The sequence below is a fragment of the Sinohyriopsis cumingii genome, chromosome 4 (assembly GCF_028554795.1).
Source record: "Sinohyriopsis cumingii isolate HCF-2022 chromosome 4, ASM2855479v2, whole genome shotgun sequence".
NCBI lineage: Eukaryota > Metazoa > Mollusca > Bivalvia > Unionida > Unionidae > Sinohyriopsis > Sinohyriopsis cumingii.
Genome location: NC_142964.1, coordinates 68734464 through 68756447, shown reverse-complemented (window position 1 = coordinate 68756447; position 21984 = coordinate 68734464). Strand labels below are relative to the sequence as shown.

The window sequence follows — 21984 nt, the reverse complement described above, 5'->3', positions numbered from 1 at the left end:
GTGGTGTCATGAAAGAGATCAAGGAGGAGAAGGAGGATGAAGAGGAAAAGATAAGAATAAGAACATGGAACGAAAAAATTGAAAAAGAAGAGGAAAATGAGAAGAGGAAGAAAGAAGAAGAGGAGGAAGAGAAGAAAGAAGAGAAGGAGAAAAAAAAGAAGAGAAAGAGTGTTGGAGATAAAATAAGAAGTTGGTGGAGGAAAAGAAGAAATTAGAAGAAGAAAACCCAAAGGCCCTTTTCAGGGCCAGCCATATTTCTCGAAAAGAGATAGTCTTTTGAATTGCCTACCCCTTTTTAAAAAAAATTTTTTTTTAAAAAAAATCCCATGTTAAATTCCCCTTGTCCCTAAACAAGCCCAAACTCTATTCCCATGTTAAATTCCCCTTGTACGTAAAGTGCCCCACGATTTATCGCCATGTTAAATTTCCCTTGTACGTATAGTGCCCCACGATTTTTCTCCATGTTAAATTTCCATTGTACGTATAGTGCCCCAAGGGTGTTTTTAATGCTAATTCCCATTGTACGTATAGTGCCCCCCTTCACTACTTACCCATCTAAACTCAATTCCTGTTTTACTCATCCAGCGCAAAAACCGGTGAGGAACGTCAGACATAGTTAATAAACAATGCATTTGTTTTAGCTACGTGACTTTCAACCATGTTTCTGTGCTAAAAATCTCAATTGACAATAACAAAACAAAACAAAATATGAAACAGAAATTAATTTGAATCTGGTCAACCAGATAAAATAATGAACAAGCCAAAATGTGAACTATCACATCCTTTACCTGGTTAACCAAAGAGTGCGTTGTGTGCACTATTTATTGTAGATATATAATACTGATGCTTTATAAATCTTAATGTTTTTATACATATTCCCATAGGTGTTATGCGTTGTAGTGTGAGGGAAGCCAATTTTTCTACAGATGATGTCTACCTTCGTCGTTTGTTTTCTTATCGGTAAGTAAAAACATCTGACAGGGATCTGTTTTCTCTTTCCTTTCTGACAACTATAATATATATATATATATATATATATATATATATATATATATATATATATATATATATATATGCATCAATATCATAATCCATTTTATGCACAAAACCGAAGTTGATATTTATTAATTTGAAGAGAGGATTGATACTTATATTCAAACCTCCTGCAAATTAAGTGCCAATAATCGATATGGCCAACGATGACTCGAGTTTGGAAAACTCATTGCTAGAATTGAAAACACGTGTTTCGAAGACACGGAGATCCAGAAAAATGCAGCGGCATTCAGAAAATTTAAAGTATTGATTTTTTTTAATATCATGGTGGCTGCATCCGTTTACTATGGGAGCTGAATTAGTACCGTGAGTCCTATAAAGATAAACGCTACAGTGGTTCCATATATGCATTTACAATTAACTGGACAACTAATGAAAATCATGGTTCTCTTCGTGGATAGCAAGCGAAATGAATACATTTTATATACCTCGGAGTGACTTTCATTGGGATATTAAACACGCTTTTAGATATGGCAACTGTTGCCATGAAATGGGATGTGGATGCGATCTGTAAAGTGTATAGATTTTAGTATGCCTGGAGGAGTGTTTTGTACATTGGTTAATATATGTGCAATCAGATATATACAATTTATACAATTTGCCACTTACAGAGTAAATATTGCCAGAAACGTGATATTTGCAAGTTGTGTTTTGAAACACTACGCCCCAGATATGATTACTTAGATCTCTTCCATCATGCTTAATAATAATGACCTCTCCTAATTTTGTGGCCCACCATTTCATTCAGTAAATGTTTTTGAATTTCATATATTGTATTTTAATTGGCTTATGCTTACGTTATGTTAGGTTTAAATTATATGTGTTCTGTGGGAATTTCAGGTTATTTTGTCATTTAAATCTCTTTTCTGTAATAATACATGTACATATAGATGGTCACCTTGATCTTTTACTCATTAATTACATAATAAGACAAGGCTGGTAATATATTTCAGCATTACACTGAAGAGAGATAAATGGAGATATTAAAAAGATGACTCTTAGTAGACAGCTTGATCTTAATATTTTTTTCTGATTATCTTAAATAAAGCTCAGATATTTAAATGTTGCCTGAAATGCACCATAGCTCTTTAGGTGAACATGAACATGCAATATTATCTAATAGTCACTAATGTAATATCTGACAAGCAGAACTTTACATACTGTTTACTTATACATTCTACCACTTTTCATGGGTATGTCAAGTAAATAAAATGGTGGATATAGGACTCACGACAATAAAGATATGAAACAATGGGAACCCGTCTAGAAATGGGTGAAGATAAAATAGAGTATATATAGATTTGGCTGGCCAGGATTGGATGATAATGGAAGTAGGATTTTAGTAAAAAGACGCTATTTGAGAACATATCCTAGTTGCAACTGAAAGACACGGTGAAGTTCATTTATGATGGAATTTCAGACCTTTTACATACTTGAGTTTGGAAAACTCTTTATTAAAGTTAGCAACCGATTCTTTGGTGCGGAATGGAAAGCACGTATTTCAAAAGCATGTAGATTCAGCTGTCATCAAAGATGTATCCATACTGATAAATACCGATCTGATCATGAGCATTCAGATATTTAAAGTTACTGACTATTTAGTATCATGGTGTTTGCATAGGTTTGCTATGGGAGCTGATAAGTTAACGAGTCATTAAAGACACTTTCAACACATTTATGGCTTCATCATGCCTAGGAAATGGGAGTTTAGTTCCTTTCCCGAGGAACACCGAGGAACCGACCCTGGCTAGCCTGGGCCGGTATCAAACCCTCTACCAGATTAGCTACAGCGGCACCCCAATATATCAAAGGGTTCAATATAAACGTGAGTTGTCTATTGCAGAGTTTGTCATCGGTGGTGCAAAAGACGAAATGGTCAAAGTTAATGCTGTAATCAATGGACCCGCCATTTTGCCCTGCAAAGTGTCGATTCAAGGTGTTAATAATACGGTATGTTGTTTTTATGCATCTTCCTTCGTCATTACTCTAACAGTTCGTGAACATGGAGTTTTTCTCTTTTTATGCTTGTTTTTTATTTATTTTTCTTCTTTATTTTGTTTTAGGGAGGGGAATTCTCATTTTCACAAACAAAAATGAAAATAAATATGAATGGAGTCTACAGAACACTATATCAATGACATCGTGTGCTAATTATTTTATTGCATGATATCCGTGAGATTCATTGGATGGCTCAGAGTTACATGATTTGTGATATTTCTTCATGTTACATGGTCATGCTTTATGTCGCGTGCTCATGATGTAATTGACATTTATGTGACTTGATAACCTTAAGTTCATAGGGGCATGCATTTATACAAATCTAAAGGAAAATAAATCGTCATTTTATTCTCTAAATTATATAACAAAACAATTACAGACATTTGTTTCTTGAATATGAAGCTTAACGAACCATTAAAACTACAATAGTTGTGTGTGTACGCGGAGAGAGAGAGAGAGAGAGAGAGAGAGATGGAGGGTGTGATTGAAACTGCCTGGATAACTCAGTTTTTCCAGCTTGCATATCATGCTTAAAACGGCAATACCATCCTGGCATTCATTCCCGTATACACAGTTTTCTCAACAATTTTCTCTTGTAGTTAAAGAACCAATGTTTTCGATCTATATGAACAGATGGCCTAATCCATTATAAAAAGGGGTGGATTAACTGATAATTGGTTTGAAGTACACTACAGATATCAAAATCAAGTCACTGATGTCTCCAGCAGGAAAGAAATAATTAACTACTAATTAGGATTGTTCTTTTCTTTTAAAGTTAATATTCAGAACACTTACCATATTTTCGGATTGTTCCAAATACTTGCATAGTACACCCTTTTTGATTCCGGTACGCGGTGATTCTGATCCAATACAGTGACACCTAATGGAATGCCTGTGAAAATTTCAACACTCCCCGCAAACCTTCTCTCTTCCTGAGCAATACATGGAAGAGGCAAAGCTACTTGTACAGTTTTGTTGATCTTTGTGTTTATGTACCCTGGATGAAACCGCTCCGGTGGCCTAGTGGCTAGAGCGTTCGCCTCGGATTACGGGTTCAAACCCCGGCCGAGTCATACCAAACACTTATAAAAATGGTACTAGCAACTGTCTCGTTTGGTGCTCAGCATTAACAGGTTAGTGTCGGTGCCTCGGCATGTCATTGGAAGAACAATTAGCTCCCATTTCTTGTGATTATAATGTTAAATGCTGAATTTAAGATTCAAAAGCCTGGAAGCAGTCAAACAAAACAAACGGGGGCCAAGAGTGGCCGAGTGGTCTAAAGCGCTCTCCGTTACGGATCACTGCCATCTCACCTCTATCTGCGTGGGTTCGAGTCTCCGATTCGGCCAATGTGGGTATTTGAGAAAGCTTGCCACTAGCTTCTCGAGGGTCGGTGGTTCTTTCGGAGGATTTCCCGGGTTCTTCCTCCACCAATAATACTGGCCGCCATGTATAGCCTATCGTGTGCTGAAAAATGGCGTTAAACCCTACAACAACAACAACAACAAAATAAACACACAACATCATGACATTCACGGATCTTATTGAATAAACTACGATACAGTTTAGTGAAATAATGCTGATGTACATTTGGACAACTTTTATGTTGTCGTATAATATTTTTGATGTTATATAATAACATTACACGTGCAATATTTTAAATTTTACAGCTTTCTTGAGCTAAATATTGATAGGCATGTGTTTGTTTACCTTGGCATTCTCAACGTTATAACATTCTTGAACCGCATGCATCTTTAGGCCTAGAGCAAAGGCGAAATTTTACAATGGGTGGGGTAAACCTGCAGTGGTAATCCGTTAAGTTTTACGGATGTAGTCCATACATACTTAGAGATGACGTGCTCCCCTCCCCAGTGGTGTCACTAGGATTGGTGTCACCCAGTGAGGTAGCCCATGGTGTCACCCCCATGGACCTCCTACCTACACAAAAATTCAAACATTTTATAGGCAGTCATTTTGGTGTCACGCCATCTAATGATGGCACCCAGTGCGGTCCGCACCCCCGCATCCCCCAAGTGACGCAACTGCCCCTCCCTCCCTTGCCCCTATGTGTGAGCCTTCATGGCTTAGAGGTACTAGATAGGTGGATCTTGGCACTCGGCATTATGATACGGTCATAACATTCAGCATACCCCAGCAGATTAACATGTAATAAAATTATTACCTTATATACCCTAAATAAAACTTATTTGACGAAAGAATTAAAAATAAGAATACCCAAGGTGTCATGTTATGCTCTGCATACGATTGTTTATAAACAAAGCGCTCCTCCCGCACAAAACAACATCCCATGTTAGAGAAAATCTTGCCAAACTACAACGAGTCAGCCATGCTTTATTAACGTCAACCCCTCCAATTGGAAATAATTTCCAGTGATAATAAACAACACGGTAACTCCCGTCAATCTATATAATACAATCATGCCATATACTGGATCCTAAATTACCTAGTACCTAACACACACACATACACAAATACTCACCATTTTGTGGACGTGATAATACGATCCGTTTGGAGAGGTGATAATAACGAAAGACTTGATTTCACAATTCTTACCCAGTGTCCAAGTTTCCATTTAACAACACTGGTGCCGCCTTCAATTCCTTGGGCAAGGCAATGTAATAGGCTGGTGACTTGCATATTTTTTTATTTCATTCACATGCGCAACAAAATGAAATTACTTCGAATTGCAAACTAGATGCTCTCCACTTAATGGTAATATCATAAAGTTTCTTACCCTTCTCATAATTACCACCAGCTGATGGTGGTCATACGAAGGACTTATGATCAATAAGCGTAGTATCTAAAGAAATATTCATATTAAATGCAATTATCATCATTTTAATAAGTACAAAGTCAATCGGAACATCATATGTCTTCTTCCGTCTGTAAAGAAAATTGGACGTAATTCACCACCATTGAGAACTAAATTCGATACATGTTTTGTTAACAGATTTCAAAATGGCGGCAAAAGGAAACAAAATCACAATAGGAATATTTTTGGCCTTTTCTGTCGTAACATAAGTGGTGCACTCTGTCGGAGGCGAATCATCCGAACACATTTGTACACGATAGGAACAGCATTCGGCCGTATCAGTCAGATATTGAAATAACCTTAAAAGTAGTTATACTAGTAAACATCTAATTTCTGTTTTGTGATTCTCCTCTGGCTGGGTACACACATATATTATAACAGCAAAGGCAGATAACGTTCCGATTGTGACTTTGTCTCCTTCCACCGCCATATGGACTAAAAAAAGCAATTAATTTTCCTATTTAGTCTCTACATTTGTTTATCAGTACTGAACTTTCCACTGTCTGCCAATCAATGATATGTTAATCTAAAATACGTTCAAAGATGACTTCAGGCTGAAGTTCTTGTGATACGTTCAGCGGCATTTCTTTGAGAGGCTTGACCATAAACAAGGCAATGTGCAATGAATCACAAATTTCACTTCCGGATCATCACAAAAAGCCTTATTACTCACTGTGCACTGTCGCCGAAACACATAAGGACAACCACACCATAAGTTCATATTCTAAAGAATTAACAATTACCTTTAAATTCATGCTAAGAATGCCTAAATCTAAGTCTTGTATCACCACCAAAAGGAGACAGAAAAAATGCTCAAAAAATAGATGGGACGAAATTCGTGTGCACTGAACCGGAACTAATAATTGTGATTTGATTCCATATTGTTACATTAAACAAAAATAGTTCAGAATATAGTTTTCAGTGGCGACTAATTATATCCTATGTGCAATTCACACATTGACGGATAGCGAGCGATGTTCCGAGCCTATTCCTACAGCTACATCCGAGGTTATTTCTAGACTTTTCTGGAAATAGTCGAGTGATGTTCCGATCACCCCGAAATGTCAAGACGCTATAAATGTCAAGGAGCCTGTGTCTGGTATATCCAAATTTACATCGACCTCGTTTCACCACACTATATCGTGGGTTATTGATTCAGTCAGTAAGTGTCATGGTGTTACTTTAGAATATTACATTTCTGTTGATTTCTAACTAAATGTATAAGAATGTTCACTTCCTAAAGAAAGATAATTTCGAACTCGTGTCATATATCTCAGAACAGATCTGAACACTCAAATCGTTTTTGTAATTTCTGTTTTGCTAACAGGTGCACTGGTACAAGAACCCAAACACCCTCATAAGCATGGGAAAATACTCCTCCAATACGCGGATGAGTATCAGCCAACCGTACGAAGGACAATGGAACATCCATATAAAGCATGTACACGTGGGAGACGCTGGAGAATACACATGTAAAATTGGAAAACATGTCATGGCACAGGTCGATCTCGTGGTGAAAAGTTAGTATATATTTCCTTGTGTGTGTGTGTGTGTGTGTGTGTTTGTATGTACATATATGTATTTGACCCTCTGTTTTTGTGCGTGTGTGAGAGAGAGAGAGAGAGAGAGAGAGAGAGAGAGACTACCGTGGTCTCATGAGAGATGAGAAAGGTTCCTTGACATGCATAACGTCGTGACATTTAGGGCTGATTAGAACATCGCTCGACTATTTCCTAACAGTCTGGAAATAAGACATTCATAGTCGGGCAGCAAATTTATGTAGTCGAAAGTGAGCTTACATGTCCCGTATTGGGGAGGGGCTGGTATAGGTGCGGAACGTCATTGTTTAGGCGTTGCCTGAGCATTATTTTATTTTTATGAAAGGTGAGTTTGCTCCGTCTGCCTGCATGTTTGTGGCAATATGTTTGTGTAATTTGGCCGTGTGTAAACGTATATGTGCATGGTCTGTTGAAAATCATATCTACATGACAGAAAATGGAAATAAAACTTAGATACACTGTATGTATCATACTACAGTTATTTTCTGTCACAAAGTCTGAAGTGAGAAAAAATAACGAAAATTACGCTCATCCAGATGCATTTATGCATGTGTGGTAATTTCGTTTCTTTATCTTGCAGGTGCACCCATGATACAAGAGACGCATGATATTACGTTTGACGAAGGAGTCACAGGCACATTGTGGTGTAACGTGACTGGCTTCCCTACTCCGACTGTACGTTGGTACTGGAAATCGCCACACCAAGTGAGCGGAATAGAGCAAGGTGAGTAACCCTACTGAAAACTCCTGCAGTAAACAAAGACATGCATCTCCAAAATGAACATTCTTTAGTTTTAAGTTATTGGTGAACTGTGCTGGAAAACTGACTTCAATTTACTATTTGATTATTCAACAGGGTTACACACCTTTGTCGGACGTAGGGCTGAGATTTAATTGGGGAACTAACGAGTCCACTATACATGTTGTGCTGTCCCTGTAAACTAATACCCCAACCCCCTTAGGCCTTGGGGTTGGAAGGGGGAATTTGATATTCAAATTCCGCAGGTATAGTTATGCCTTTGCATATTCCTATTAGGTCTATATTTTACAGAATAGGAAACCAAAAGATTGTTTGCACTCGTGAAGGAGGAGCTTATGCTAAACAAATTTCATTTAAAGAGATGCTCTCTGTAGATTTAAACCTGACAATAAATATTGCACTCTGGTAATTAATTATTATTTATATAATATATCTGTAGAACTATAAGGATAAACCAGTGATAGATGAAGTAAAGTTTCTGCTAGAAGTACATAAGCCAGTCGCATTGATCATATTTCCTAGTGTCCTAGATGAGACTATGAAAACTTTGACTGCTCTAAATCATATTTTGAAGCTAAAATATAAAAAATAAAAAAATAAAAAATTACCAATTCTGATTTTTAGCCTTTCGTAATCACCAAGGCCGGTTACTGTTCTTACGAAATCAAAATTAATAAGGGCAACTCCGCTTAACTCCAAATTTTTCCGAAGGACAAGTTAAGATCATAGACACTGATTGGCCAGGGTTTATCTTCACATCATGTTAAAGCTACCCAGCCTGCCCCTGATGTCCTCTTTGACCGGCTTCGGTCAACACAACAAAGTGGCTTGTTGGCAGCTGTACAACTACCCCATGGATTTCAACAAGTCATATGAAGTCATAGTCAGTGCCAGCTACATACGGAATAGGTTTATTTTGGCTTTAATGGGTTTAGCGCCAAATTTCAGCACATTCTACATGGAGGCCAGTATATTTGGTGGTAAAAGAACCCGGAAAGAACCACCGACCCACGGGACGCTACAGGCAAGCTTTCCCACATATCCACGTTGGTCTGGTGGAGACTCGAACTCACGCAAACATATGTGAGATGTGTGAGTGATCTGTAAAGGCAAGTGCCTTAGACCACTCTGCCACCCCATACCATGTGGGCCCCCAACCTTACTCTTGTCGTGGATCAGATATACAGGGAGCTCTCAGAAGGATACCGGCCCATTCCTCGCCTGTTTCTGCCTTGGATGATTCAACTGATATCATACACAAAGACTCTTGTTTTACACTACTCTTTCTGCTCATGAAGCCGAAATGGGCTGAAAATGCCAGAATCGCTTTAGACGTTAGGATCGTGTAAATACATTGGAAAAGAGATTCCTGGGTTTTTCCTCTGCTCATATATAACCTCCCTTTAACTTCAGAAACAGCTGCTGAAGGTCGATGAGTGGGATGACTCAGACGCTACTAAGCTAATAGTAGAATACGCTCCAAAGAATGCGAAATGAACTATTACATTGTAGAACTGCTCGACGAACGGAATACGATAACGGACATAGGAAAAGGACATGATGCCAGCTCACCATGAGAGGGCTTACTTTTCACCTTCAGAAAGTATCCTAGGACCGGAAAAGCGAGCCTTGAACCTAGATGGGGTATGGGTCCCGGCAAGTGTCTGCTAGTAGTTTCATCGTGGCAGACCCATTGCAACAACATTCGTCAGGAGGACCTTGACGTTGCACATGCTGGTCAGTAGGCGCATTTTGGGGAGTAGTAATATCCCACACTAAGGGCGTCTTTAGGGATTTCCTTTTGTGTCTAGCCTGTGTAAGGAAAAACCCAGAATTCCGTGTACATTCTTTTGTGTGCTATAACGTTTAACATGTTTTCAAACGGGGGGGGGGGGGGGGGGAGGGTATATTTCACGCATAATTATTGTCACTGATAAATTGGTCAGAACCTCTACGTTACGACTAAACAATTAAAGGGAAAAGAACCCCTTAATGTAAAGTTGTCTTTGCTAACAGGAAATACGATTTCCCAAATTAGCATGGCTTAGGATTGCAAGCCAAATATCAGTTCAGATCTAGTAGTTTTCCGAAAATTATTAAATAAATGAAGCTTCTAAATTCAGCAGCCCCCAAATTGTATATTTATCCATAGAGACCCTTTGATGGGGTGCAGATGGGATTTACGACGGTGCATTTTTCACATCGCCTTTATTACCGCTGGTTTGGAATTGGGGCCTATCATACCTCCTTTCTTCCTTTATTGCTTTGACACCTATATATGAAGGCTGAGGCAGCCTCTCCAGCACAGGGATTATCTCGGATTGCATGCAAATTTTTTAACGGGCACCGTCAGGTGAATACCAAAACACATGACAATATCCTCGTGCTAGCGGAGGCTTAGCATACTATTTTCTGAGACCACGCATCTAGGGCTTTTAAGATGGACACATCTCTGTTGAGAAGTTCGGGATAATTATGGATGAACTTTAAAAAAAAATATCAAATGAAAACTTAAATTTGATCAGAGCGAATGCTGCTATGACAACGGATGAAAAGCCTGGGATGACTCATCCGGAGCTGTCGCGTGGAGGTCTGAGTTGCTTTCATTAAAAAGCGGAATAATGACCTGCAGTAGAAACCCGGTGCATTTATGATACACTGTCATCATATATAATTCCAAATGCAGATCTTTATGAATATTAGCATATTTCTCTGTTCGACAGAAGCCTCAGCGTGTCCTTGGGAAAGCCACTTATCTCCCTTTCCTCGGCATGCTATAACAGTATTTTAATATATTACTACGTGTGTAATATTTGCCAAGTCATCAGAGGCAGTGACTGGCGTTTTGTCAAAAGCTTTAGCAGGATGAAATTCATGTCCATTCTCGCTCAACATTACCGTGGCAGCTTTGTCTGATAGTGACTAATTCGTTCGAACGGGAATAATTCGTACGAGAGTGACAGTCCATCCGAGTGAACGTTGACAAAAAAGTGGAGTATAAAGTCGCTTTTAAAATCAACGTCCTGATAAACACCAGAAGGGGCAAAACGGCAAGCAGAACAGAGGGAAATTTATTTTTCTGCACGTTTGTTACGTGCTATCTGAGATATTGCGGAGTCCCGAGTCCACTTTGAGGAAGCAGTGCAAGTAATTTTCTTTTCGTCTCTCCTGGAAGGAGCCCACTTAGAATGTTTAATTTGCTTTCCGAAGCCACGAGCTCCCAACCTGTCATCCAAACTGAGTGGTTTTAAAAAGAAAAAAACATATGTGGAAGAGCAGAAATTGAAATCCAGCCTCTCCCTCATGCCCACCACGTACCCAGCTGCAAAACACGTGGTTTTTGTCCTTTGAAAAAAGTTGAAAAGCCTCAGAAAGGGATAGCGTCCTCTTTACATCACCCACGCGCAGAAACTGACGACGTAGGTGTTACCCTAGTTGAATTATCTATTAATACACTAACTCACTTTGTCAGTAGAATTAGGTTAAAGAATAAAGAAAACTGCACATAACACACACACACACACACACACACACACACACAGAAAATTAGTTAGTCTTAATAATTTAGTTATAAATGTTCGCAAAGGAAAAACGACATTGACATTGGCTTACAGAGTTAATAACCATATTTTGCAGTATTATTTGTTTGCTTTCTAAATGTTACAAACCTTGGCCCCGATAGAATTATTTAAAGAGAGCGGCTCAAGGATAAAAACAGTACTCAATTTTTAAGAAAAACAATTGTTCTACCTGAGCAAAACTACCTGATTTCCCGCTCAATTTATCTCAAGTACAGAGGATGATAAGTAAGGAACGTTGCCGATATTTACCCTTTTGTCTAGGTCTGTAGACTGTACATCATGTGTTTAGACGTTTATGTCGATTTTCAAAGTAATTGGTTAATAAAATCGCCTAGACATGTGACTACATACATTTTCTGTACTAATATATGCTTTTACATTGTTTACAGGGGCCCCGAGTGGCCGAGTGGTCTAAAGCGCTCACCGTTCCGGATCACTGCCTTCTCACCTCTGTCTGCGTGTGTTCGAGTCCAAGGCTCGGCTAGCGTGGGTACGTGGGAAAGCCTGCCAGTAGCTTCTCGTGTGTCGGTGGTTCTTCCCTGGGTTTTCCAGGGTTCTTCCTCCACCAGTTATACTGGCCGCCATGTATAGCCTATCTTGTGCTGAAAAATGGCGTTAAACCCTAGAACAACAACAACAACAACAACATTGTTTACACAAAATCAACATGGCGCAGGGTGAAGTCATGCACAGAAATGACATTTTATTCGAATATTTACTAAATACATCATCACCGCTCCGGTGGCCTAGTGGATAGAGCGTCCGCCTCGGATGCTGGAGGTCGCGGGTTCGAACTCCGACCGAGTCATACCAAAGACTTACAAAAATGGTACTAATAGCTGCCTCGCTTGGCGCTCAGCATTAAGAGGTTAGTGTTAGGACTGGTCGGCCTGGTGTCAGGATAATGTGACTGGGTGGGTCATCATGCAACATGTCTGCGGCATGATGCCCCAGTGCCAGACATCTCTAGAGACTGTCACACTGCAGACATCGTAGCGATATGACTGAATTATTTTTAAAGCTACGTTAAAACTGTAACACACACACAAACACACACACACACACACACACTAAATACATCAAACAGTATGTACGCTTCTTCTGCGTGGTGTATATTCGCACTCAGTATAAATGGATACTATTTTCATATCCTTATTATCTAGAAATGGCTGTTATTTACACATCCACTGTCAGTAGGAATGGTGATCTTTACGTATTAGCTGTCAGTAGAAATGAATATTATTTACATATCAGCACTCAGGAGAAATGGTTATTATTTACGTCTCATTATTTAGTAGAAATGGATATTATTTACATATCAGCACTCAGGAGAAATGGTTATTATTTACGTCTCATCATTTAGTAGAAATGAATATTATTTACATATCAGCACTCAGGAGAAATGGTTATTATTTACGTCTCATCATTTAGTAGAAATGAATATTATTTACATATCAGCACTCAGGAGAAATGGTTATTATTTACGTCTCATCATTTAGTAGAAATGAATATTATTTACATATCAGCACTCAGGAGAAATGGTTATTATTTACGTCTCATCATTTAGTAGAAATGGATATTATTTACATATCAGCACTCAGGAGAAATGGTTATTATTTACGTCTCATCATTTAGTAGAAATGGATATTATTTACATATCAGCACTCAGGAGAAATGGTTATTATTTACGTCTCATCATTTAGTAGAAATGGATATTATTTACATATCAGCACTCAGGAGAAATGGTTATTATTTACGTCTCATCATTTAGTAGAAATGGATATTATTTACATATCAGCACTCAGGAGAAATGGTTATTATTTACGTCTCATCATTTAGTAGAAATGGATATTATTCACATATCTGCACTCATGGTAGTATTTACATATCAACACCCAGCAGAAATGGGTCTTATTTACATACCGGCACTCAGAGGAAATGGGTATTGTTTAGATATCAGCACTAAGTGGGTATTATTTACACATCAGCACTCAGTAGAAATGAGCATTGTTTACATATCAGCACTCAGTAGAAATGGGTATTGTTTACATATCAGCACTCAGTAGAAATGAGTATTATAAACATATCAGCACTCAGTAGCAATGGGTATTATTTACATATAAGCATTCAGTGAAAATGGGTATTATTTACATATCAGCACACTCGAGCAATTGGTATTATTTAGAAATTTATATTATTTACCATCAGCACTCAGTAGAAGTGAATGCTATTTAAATTTCCACAATATGAACTAATGAGTAGTATGCGCATATCAGTACTCAGTGGAAATGGGTATTGTTTGCATATCCGCATTGAATAAAAATAAATATTATTTGCATATATCAGTCACACGGTACCCAAATAACATAATGGAGAAAAAGGGATATAAAGAAGAAAGTTAGGATCGTGGAAGGTATACAACGAGATATACAAAAATTTACCACTGTAATTCACATTAAAGATATTTCATGATACATTTCAATATTAGCTTTATAAATATTCAACTATTAAATGCAGCCAGAATTATAGGATTCATTTATATCAACATTATCTGGTAAATTAATTGTGACCTACATTTCACTGAATTATCAGAAATGAAAGAAGTATAACAGTGATGGAATAAAAACAGCTTTACCCTATTTGTGGGATTTGGGCAGACTGAGATAATGCTATGAGATATGACGGACTGGGACCATGCTGTGAGATATGACAGACTGAGACCATGCTGTGAGATATGACGGACTGGACTATGCTGTCGGAAATGACAGACTGAGACCATGCTGTGAGATATGACAGACTGATATGACAAACTGATACAATGCTGTATGATATGACAGACTGAGACAATAATGTGGGATATGAGATACTGAGACCATGCTGTCTGATATGTCGATGAAGATGAACTATATAGAAAGTATTTCAATTTAAGTCTGTAAACCATCATATCATGCATGTAGTTTATGTGTTATCTGTGAAATTACTTCAAAGTACTTTGTGTGTTATCTGTGCCATGGCTTCATGGTATTTTACATGTTATATGTGACATGACTCCATATTACTGTATGTGTTATCTGTGACATGGCTTCAAAATACTTTGTGTTATCTATGACATGGCTTCATAGTACTTTGTGCAATCTCTGACATGACTTCATATTACGCTATGTGTTATCTGCGACATGCTTTCATAGTATTTTATTTGTTATCAACAACATGACTTAATATTACTTTATGTGTTATCGATGACATGATATTGGATTTTATAAGACATGACTTCATAGTACTTTGTGTTATCTGTGACATGATACATAGTATTTTATTTGTTTTCAACGACATGGCTTAATATTACTTTATGTGTTATCGATGACATGATATTGAACTTTATGAGACATGACTTCATAGTACTTTGTGTTATCTGCGACGTGTTTTCATGGTTCGTAGTGCTTCATATTTAATCTCTGACATGACTTCGTAATACTTTGTGCAGGATTTGATGCATAAAATGGCAATCTCTCAGAAATTAATTGCCTATTAATTTGGAATATCTATGCTCCATTTTAGATTGTGCCTTATTTCTTTGTTACTCTAAATGTATCATGGGAATGTTTTTCACCAAATTATTACATTTATAAATCAATAACACCTTGAAAATAATAATCTGTAGCATTAAACAGAACAGCTATAATTTATGCAGATTAAATATTACTGGCCTGAACTTGCCCCCGAGGCAGTTCCAATACGCTGTAAATGGATTCATGACTTTTAATGGTACGATGGTAGAGTTAACATCCTCTTTTAAAACCTGTCAGAGGAACGGAACTATTTCTCTATTAAAATCAGTGTAAAATAAATCAAGAAGTTAAGTTTATTAGTCAGATGAAACTTTGGTGGTTGGAGGTTGGGTTCCTTTTTAATTGGTGATTAAACAATTACTGCCCTTGTCCCGTCAAAGGATTTGTAAGTGGTCAGTAGATTGGCCGGGTAATATATGTAAATACAGTGTGCACAATGAGGCCCCAGGTGAAGTATTATGATAATGACTATAGAAATAACAGTGAAACTTCATATCCATGTATACATTTTAGTCTTCCGAATCAATGCCTGCCACGCGAAGGATCAACATTGGCTGTTAATTTCTTCTTAGTCTTTATAGAAGAATTCCGAATATAATACTTAATGGAAAATAAGAGTTATTTTCTTGACGGAACAATTTCAAGCAAGTCAGGGGTGTGACAGTGAAATTTTCCTACAAATGCGGAAAGACGAGTGTTTTGAATGCATATTATCGATAAATATACGTCATTTAAACCATAATTTAGTATATGAAAAAGCTAAAGATGGGTTGTATCAATATTCGGGAAAATATGGTATCAAGAGTAGATAGGAAAATAGAAAAAAAGGATTATAAAATTTACAGGCACAGCAGTGTTATCTGAACCCGCTTCCTCGTGTAAAGTGCATACAATTTGTGCTTAACGTTCGGTTCAACCATCAATGTGAAATCTAAGATACATCTATATTTTCGTTTTATTCTCTTAAATTTTATTTATAAAATGTTTCTATTAGATAGTGGAGCGGAAGGAGCCAGACTTATACTTCATAATATCACACGCTACTATGACAACATATACGTATGCGTGGCCAAAAATAATGTTGGAACTAATCGCAGAGCGGTCCGAGTCCATGTGAAATGTAATTATTATTCCTTGCCAAGAACTCTCTCTCTCTCTCTCTCTCTCTCTCTCTCTCTTTTAAAACAGTATTGTTCAGTTTTAAGTATAACTAGAAATGTAAAACCTATTTGTTGCACTTGGTTCTTTCTCTATCGGGAGACATGCCTGCATCTTTAGACAAAAATATGTCCCCCCTACAACATGTGTATGTTTGTTTGTGTGTATATTTATTTATGCACTCTGATGAAAAATCTACCGCTGACTGAATTATGCTGGTAATAGAGAATGCACTACTTCTTTACTAAGGAAAGGCTTAATCAGTCAATAGCTTCTCGACTTTGTACGATGACTGAGAACATCGATCAGAACATCTCTCGGCCATTTCCGTCAGGTCGTGAAATAACCTCGGAAGTGGTTGTAGGAATGCACATCAACTTGATGTGTTTGGTGATTCGTATCTGGAGGAGTGCAACGCATGTGTTATGCTTATGGTAAAGGCCGAGATTACTAGTATTTCGATTGTGACTCTTTCTTCCATGTGAATGAAAGTAATTCAGAATATAGTTCTCAATGGTGACCAATTATATCCGAGATTAATTTCACGACCTAAAGGAAATGGCCGAGCGATGTTCCGATCGTGAGAACAGCTATCTGGTAAAGTAAATAGGATGACTATTAATAATGTCAAGCAACATCATCCGCACTGTGCCTAAATCATTTCTTAAAATTCCGAATTTTTCACGTTTTTGATAAGTTGGACCGGACGTTGAAGTTTTCCAAGACATAGTAAACGCCACAGGGGACCAGGAAGTGAAGTTGCACTGTGCGGTAGAGGCATATCCTATGGAAGGGGAGTTGGAATGGTTGTTTGAAAACAATAGCAAACCAATCCGTGCCAACCGGAAGTATGATCTGGTCACGGATAGAAATCTGGTGACGGACTTCCATACTCAGTTTCTGTCCATAGTCATCCGCAAAGGTCATCTAGGAGTCGGAGACTACGGCAAATATATATGTAGAACCAAGAATTTCACTAGATACAAAGAAAAGGTGGCCGTTATACAAAGTAAGCATAAAGATTGTTACAATGTCCAATATTTACGAAAATCAATTAATACTTATTATTCTCATTATGTTGATGAACTTATCCTAAAATAAACTTAAATGTTCATTGAGCAAGTACATTGATTAAATTCATTATCGTTTTCTTCGTGCTCCTGTTCATTATGTTTTGCATATCATTTTGTTCTTTTCTTCTTTCTTTTCTTCTCCGTCTTCTAAAATGTTGCTTTAGTCATTTTTGATCATTGTATAAACACTAAAACACTTTGAATGTTCTAAAATTTCTCTAGTAGCGCCTTTTGGGCTTTCACTTGCATTAATAATTTCTGTGGGGCAGAGGACCCTAGATGAGTTGTGAAATTATTTGGTCCAAGTGAAGGCAGTAGAATTTATGAAACGAGTTATATATATATATAAAAGTTTCAAATAAAGCGTCCCTATTTTTTCTTAATACACAAGAGTTAACTGCTTATGACTGGAGCTGTTGTTTGGTTACGATTTTGGATTAGGCCAACCATTTGTAACAAATATAAGTCTCAGTGCATGTCGTTATGACATATGTGGTGTTATAAGACCTAGCCTAAAGCATGACGTGTTTTCTACGAATCAGAAATCGTTTATACGAGTCAGAAATCATCTGCAGGAATATGATAAGACTGTACACATTGTATTTCCAGTTAGTAAGGCGTAATACCCAAGGCACCAGTCACAATCTTAAGCTATTTAATTTTATTCATTAAAAGATATCGAAAAGCTCTAATTTATTTTTCTGAGAGAACTGTGAGTAGTTTTTCTTTTTTTTTAAACTGAAAGAAAACAAGACCGTTGATGGGATTCGAAAGCAGTACATCTAAGATAATTACGGATTCACTCTATGAACCAATCTAACCTCAACACAAAATAAAGTATGGAAAATAAAGAGTTAACTATGAGAGCAGTATAAGCGTACATCCGCATGTTTGATATCCAGCAATGTCTCCAACACTGTGTATCAAAAAATTTAGTGAATCCAATATTTATCTTTAAAATAAATTAGTTTCAATATCTGCTTTTCCATAGCAACAATTTACTGAGGTATTCACTTGCGCTTTGTGCTAAATACAATTTTAAAGTCGACAAGTCTGGACTATAAACATGAAAACTGAGCAAACTGACTTATTTCATGCTTTATTTGAAACCAAATTAAAGTCGAAACCTACCTTTTTATGCCATATTCTGAGCAAAAAATATTTGCCAAATATACTAATACAGTTGTACTGTCGATCTTAAAATGTGTGAGTGTGTGTCTTATCAGTTAAGTTTGACAATGTCCTTTTTTGTTTTTGCATTGACATTCTCATCATCCGCTCACTTTCAGAGCCAATAGAAGACAAGGACAATGTGGATGCCATCACAGACAATAACGTTTGAAAGCAACACTTCAGTCGTCGACAGCTGATTGCTAATACTCATAACGAGGAAGAATATTTATTGTAGCACTTGTGTTTTGTCAGGAACAGCATGAAAATATGGCTTATTGTGACGCTTGAATAAACTTGTCCCATGCTGGTGTACTTTTTACCTTGAATTGCTAAGACAATGAACGATAATGCATGTTAAATGTATTATATCACTCAGTTAATTTTGTTTTGGTCATACGGTATCTCCAAAAAATATGCATTGTACTTTAATTTTTCAATCGACAAATGCCATTAAATTAAGAACATTCCTGTTAACTATAAGATATTTCAAATAAATCTTTCAAATGATCGAGTTTCTCCTGCTACTCTTTTTCTTTTCTTTCTACCTGCCCTAGACCTTATGCATATTTAAAGAACACGTAAAATAAACTCAGCACAACTCAGAATGATGTCGTTATTTACTTGTTTTGTTCAAAGTCTTAGTTATTATTGTATAGATGCCTTTGTCATTTCTCACATTATTGTAATTTTACCTGTAATATTTTCTCATATAACTTTACTTATTATTCGAGTAGGTTAAATTATTCGGCTTGCTTTAGAATTTCAATAATTTTGTTCGAGACTGTCCATATTAGCAGTGCTGGATTACCAAAAATGTATAGTAGGCACAGGCCTAGGGCCCCGCAAAAACGGATCAAAATAATATTCATAAAACGTATTAGGAGATAATTTGAGAGGATAACCCCAAGATATTGACTGCCTAAGGCACAAATTCACATATCTACATACTAGTGATTGGTCCATTCAGAAACCCATATTAAAGCATAGGCATTTGTTTTTCGGTACAGTTTTCCAACCAATCAAATTTTTGTGTTATATTAGAAAAGTCTTGCTTAACGTATTTTTTGACTCAGTGTCAGTTAGTCAGCTGTCACCCAATTAGATGGCGCACCAGGAAAAGCTATCTAATAGCATTCAGAATAAACTGATCTTTGCCCACGATAATTATGTAATACAATTTTCTGTTCTTAGTAATTTGCTGGTAATTCGAAGAAAAAACCTGTTGCCATCCAAATGTAAAACATATATCATTGTTGCTAATGTCAGTACCTTTTATTCAAATTTGATTTCCTTGCGTTCCTTCTAAGAACTAAACTTTACATTACTGAATTAGAATGCTTGCGAACACTTAAAATTATGATCCGGGCAAGGTTTGTGTACTGTAGAAAAACTTATCGACTTTATCACCGCATTACCACCAGAATAATTTTCTTGTCAGTACTATTTACTGTAAGAAAGTCCCAATTTTATGTAGAGAAAGGTTTCATAATAAATAAATAAATAAATAAATAAATAAACAAATAAATAAATAAATAAGTAAATCAATAAATAAATAATAAATTTTTAAAAAATTAAATAAAACAAACATATAAATAAATAAATAAATAAATAAATAAATAATTTTCTTGGTAAGGAATGACTGAAACAGTGAAAGAAGCGTTCTAAAACGTAAAGCGAGAGATTTGTTGGACAGAATGTTCCGATGGCGCTACCATTCCGATTCAAGGAAAGGCACTTACTAGAATCAAAAGTGAACCTTTCTTTTTCGTTATGCATTATATCCAGTTGTTATGTATATTAATTTGTATTGTTTGTTTGTTAGTTTCTTTTATTTGTTTATTTCAATATATGCTATATGACCTGAAACATTGATTTTTTAAAATTTTGTTGTTGTGTCAAGAAGTTCATTTGAGCTGGATTATTCTTTCTTCAAATTATGTAATTCAATTGATTCTTCTCTGCAAATATGAAGTGCTCTTCAAAAATAACATTCTTGGAAATAAGAGACTAAGGATATATTCTTGGATTGTATTATTGTGATCCAACAATAGACTGTTGGTACATTACCGCGATACGGGCTACGATAAGCAAATCATCACTTTCAGAGTTCAATTTAATTTGGATTTCCACTAAAGTTTATCAGACCGTTAAAATGTAAGATTTTGTAATTCGCAATACCGTAAATTCTTTTTCTTTTTCAAATTTACACTTTGTATTCAAGGGAAATAATATATTGAATTTTACTAAGCTTGTTGCTTCTCACTCTTCTCTATTACTTATTTTAAAACCATAGATTCGTAATACGGTCAAACCATATGCACAGACTAATGAATCTACTTTTATCACAGTTAATTTATATGATTTTGCCATTACAATATAAACGCTGTTATTGCCCTCTTTCCGTAGTGTGGATGAGAAGCCATTGTATGTTTCTTCCGTCAAATAAATCCTTTCATTTCGTTAATGTAGAAAGAGTTAGTTTTTTTGTCCCTGCAAAGTTAGATAACATTATATATATTCACATGATCTTGGCATATTACAGCGTTGATTCGCATTCTACCTCGAACCAACACCTTTGACTCTCAGTGTTGCTTGCTTGATCCGTGCATTCCGTTATTGCAATGTACAACATCAAATTGAAAACGATTTGGATATTGTTCTTCAATTAAAACAATTTTTGAAGGCTAAATAAACATCCTCATCATAAAGGTGTGGTCTTCTTCGTAATAATGATGACCTATTTTAGCAAGGTTTAAGAGCGGACTGAAACATATAATTTAATAAAATGCTATAGTAATTCAACAACCCTAAAAGGGAAGTTACTCTTATTGGTATATTAATGCAAGTAAACGGAATATACTCCCTATATCACTATTCATTTTCATGACTAGTGGTACCTGGAGGACTCACGGTACTAATTCAGTTCCCATGATAAATCTATGCAAACATTATGACTGTCACGTTATAAGTAAGGAACAATAGCCAAATTGCAACCTGTATATGCTAGACCCTGACGCTAATTATTCGCTTCATAAATGTTGAAAGTGTAAGCCGACATAAAAAGACGGATGGGAAGCCAGTTATATATAACATGGCCATAGGAACTTGTTTGTGGCGCCTTATTCTGCTTCGTGCATGAATTGCCGGTGTTGGCTCAAAGGAACATCAAGTGGGGGTCGTAAATCCACCCTTGACACACTGCCGAGGAGGGGGCAATATCTGCTAAT

General features: G+C 36.7%; 1 protein-coding gene across 2 annotated transcripts; it reads left to right on the top strand.

The window, feature by feature from the left end:
• Positions 1–813: 813 nt before the first annotated feature.
• Positions 814–21221, top strand: LOC149801397 (neurotrimin-like). Of its 2 annotated transcripts, XM_089955490.1 has the most exons (7): positions 814–960; positions 2897–3003; positions 7212–7404; positions 8024–8167; positions 16348–16473; positions 17209–17520; positions 18874–21221. In XM_089955490.1, the coding sequence occupies exons 1-7, from the start codon at positions 927–929 to the stop codon at positions 18924–18926; spliced, it is 969 nt and encodes a 322-aa protein (XP_089811616.1). In that variant the 5' UTR covers positions 814–926; the 3' UTR covers positions 18927–21221. The 2 variants fall into 2 exon arrangements, with proteins under 2 accessions (XP_089811616.1, XP_089811617.1); XM_089955491.1 differs by lacking the exon at positions 16348–16473.
• Positions 21222–21984: the final 763 nt, after the last annotated feature.

What these genes read in the sequence shown, in the direction of transcription:
- LOC149801397 (XM_089955490.1), top strand. Translation starts at nt 927, where the DNA reads ATGATGTCTACCTTCGTCGTTTGTTTTCTTATCG. An exon ending in TTCAAGGTGTTAATAATACG is followed by an intron (nt 3,004 to 7,211) that starts GTATGTTGTTTT and finishes TTTTGCTAACAG; the next exon opens with GTGCACTGGTACAAGAACCC. An exon ending in GGTCCGAGTCCATGTGAAAT is followed by an intron (nt 16,474 to 17,208) that starts GTAATTATTATT and finishes GTTTTTGATAAG; the next exon opens with TTGGACCGGACGTTGAAGTT.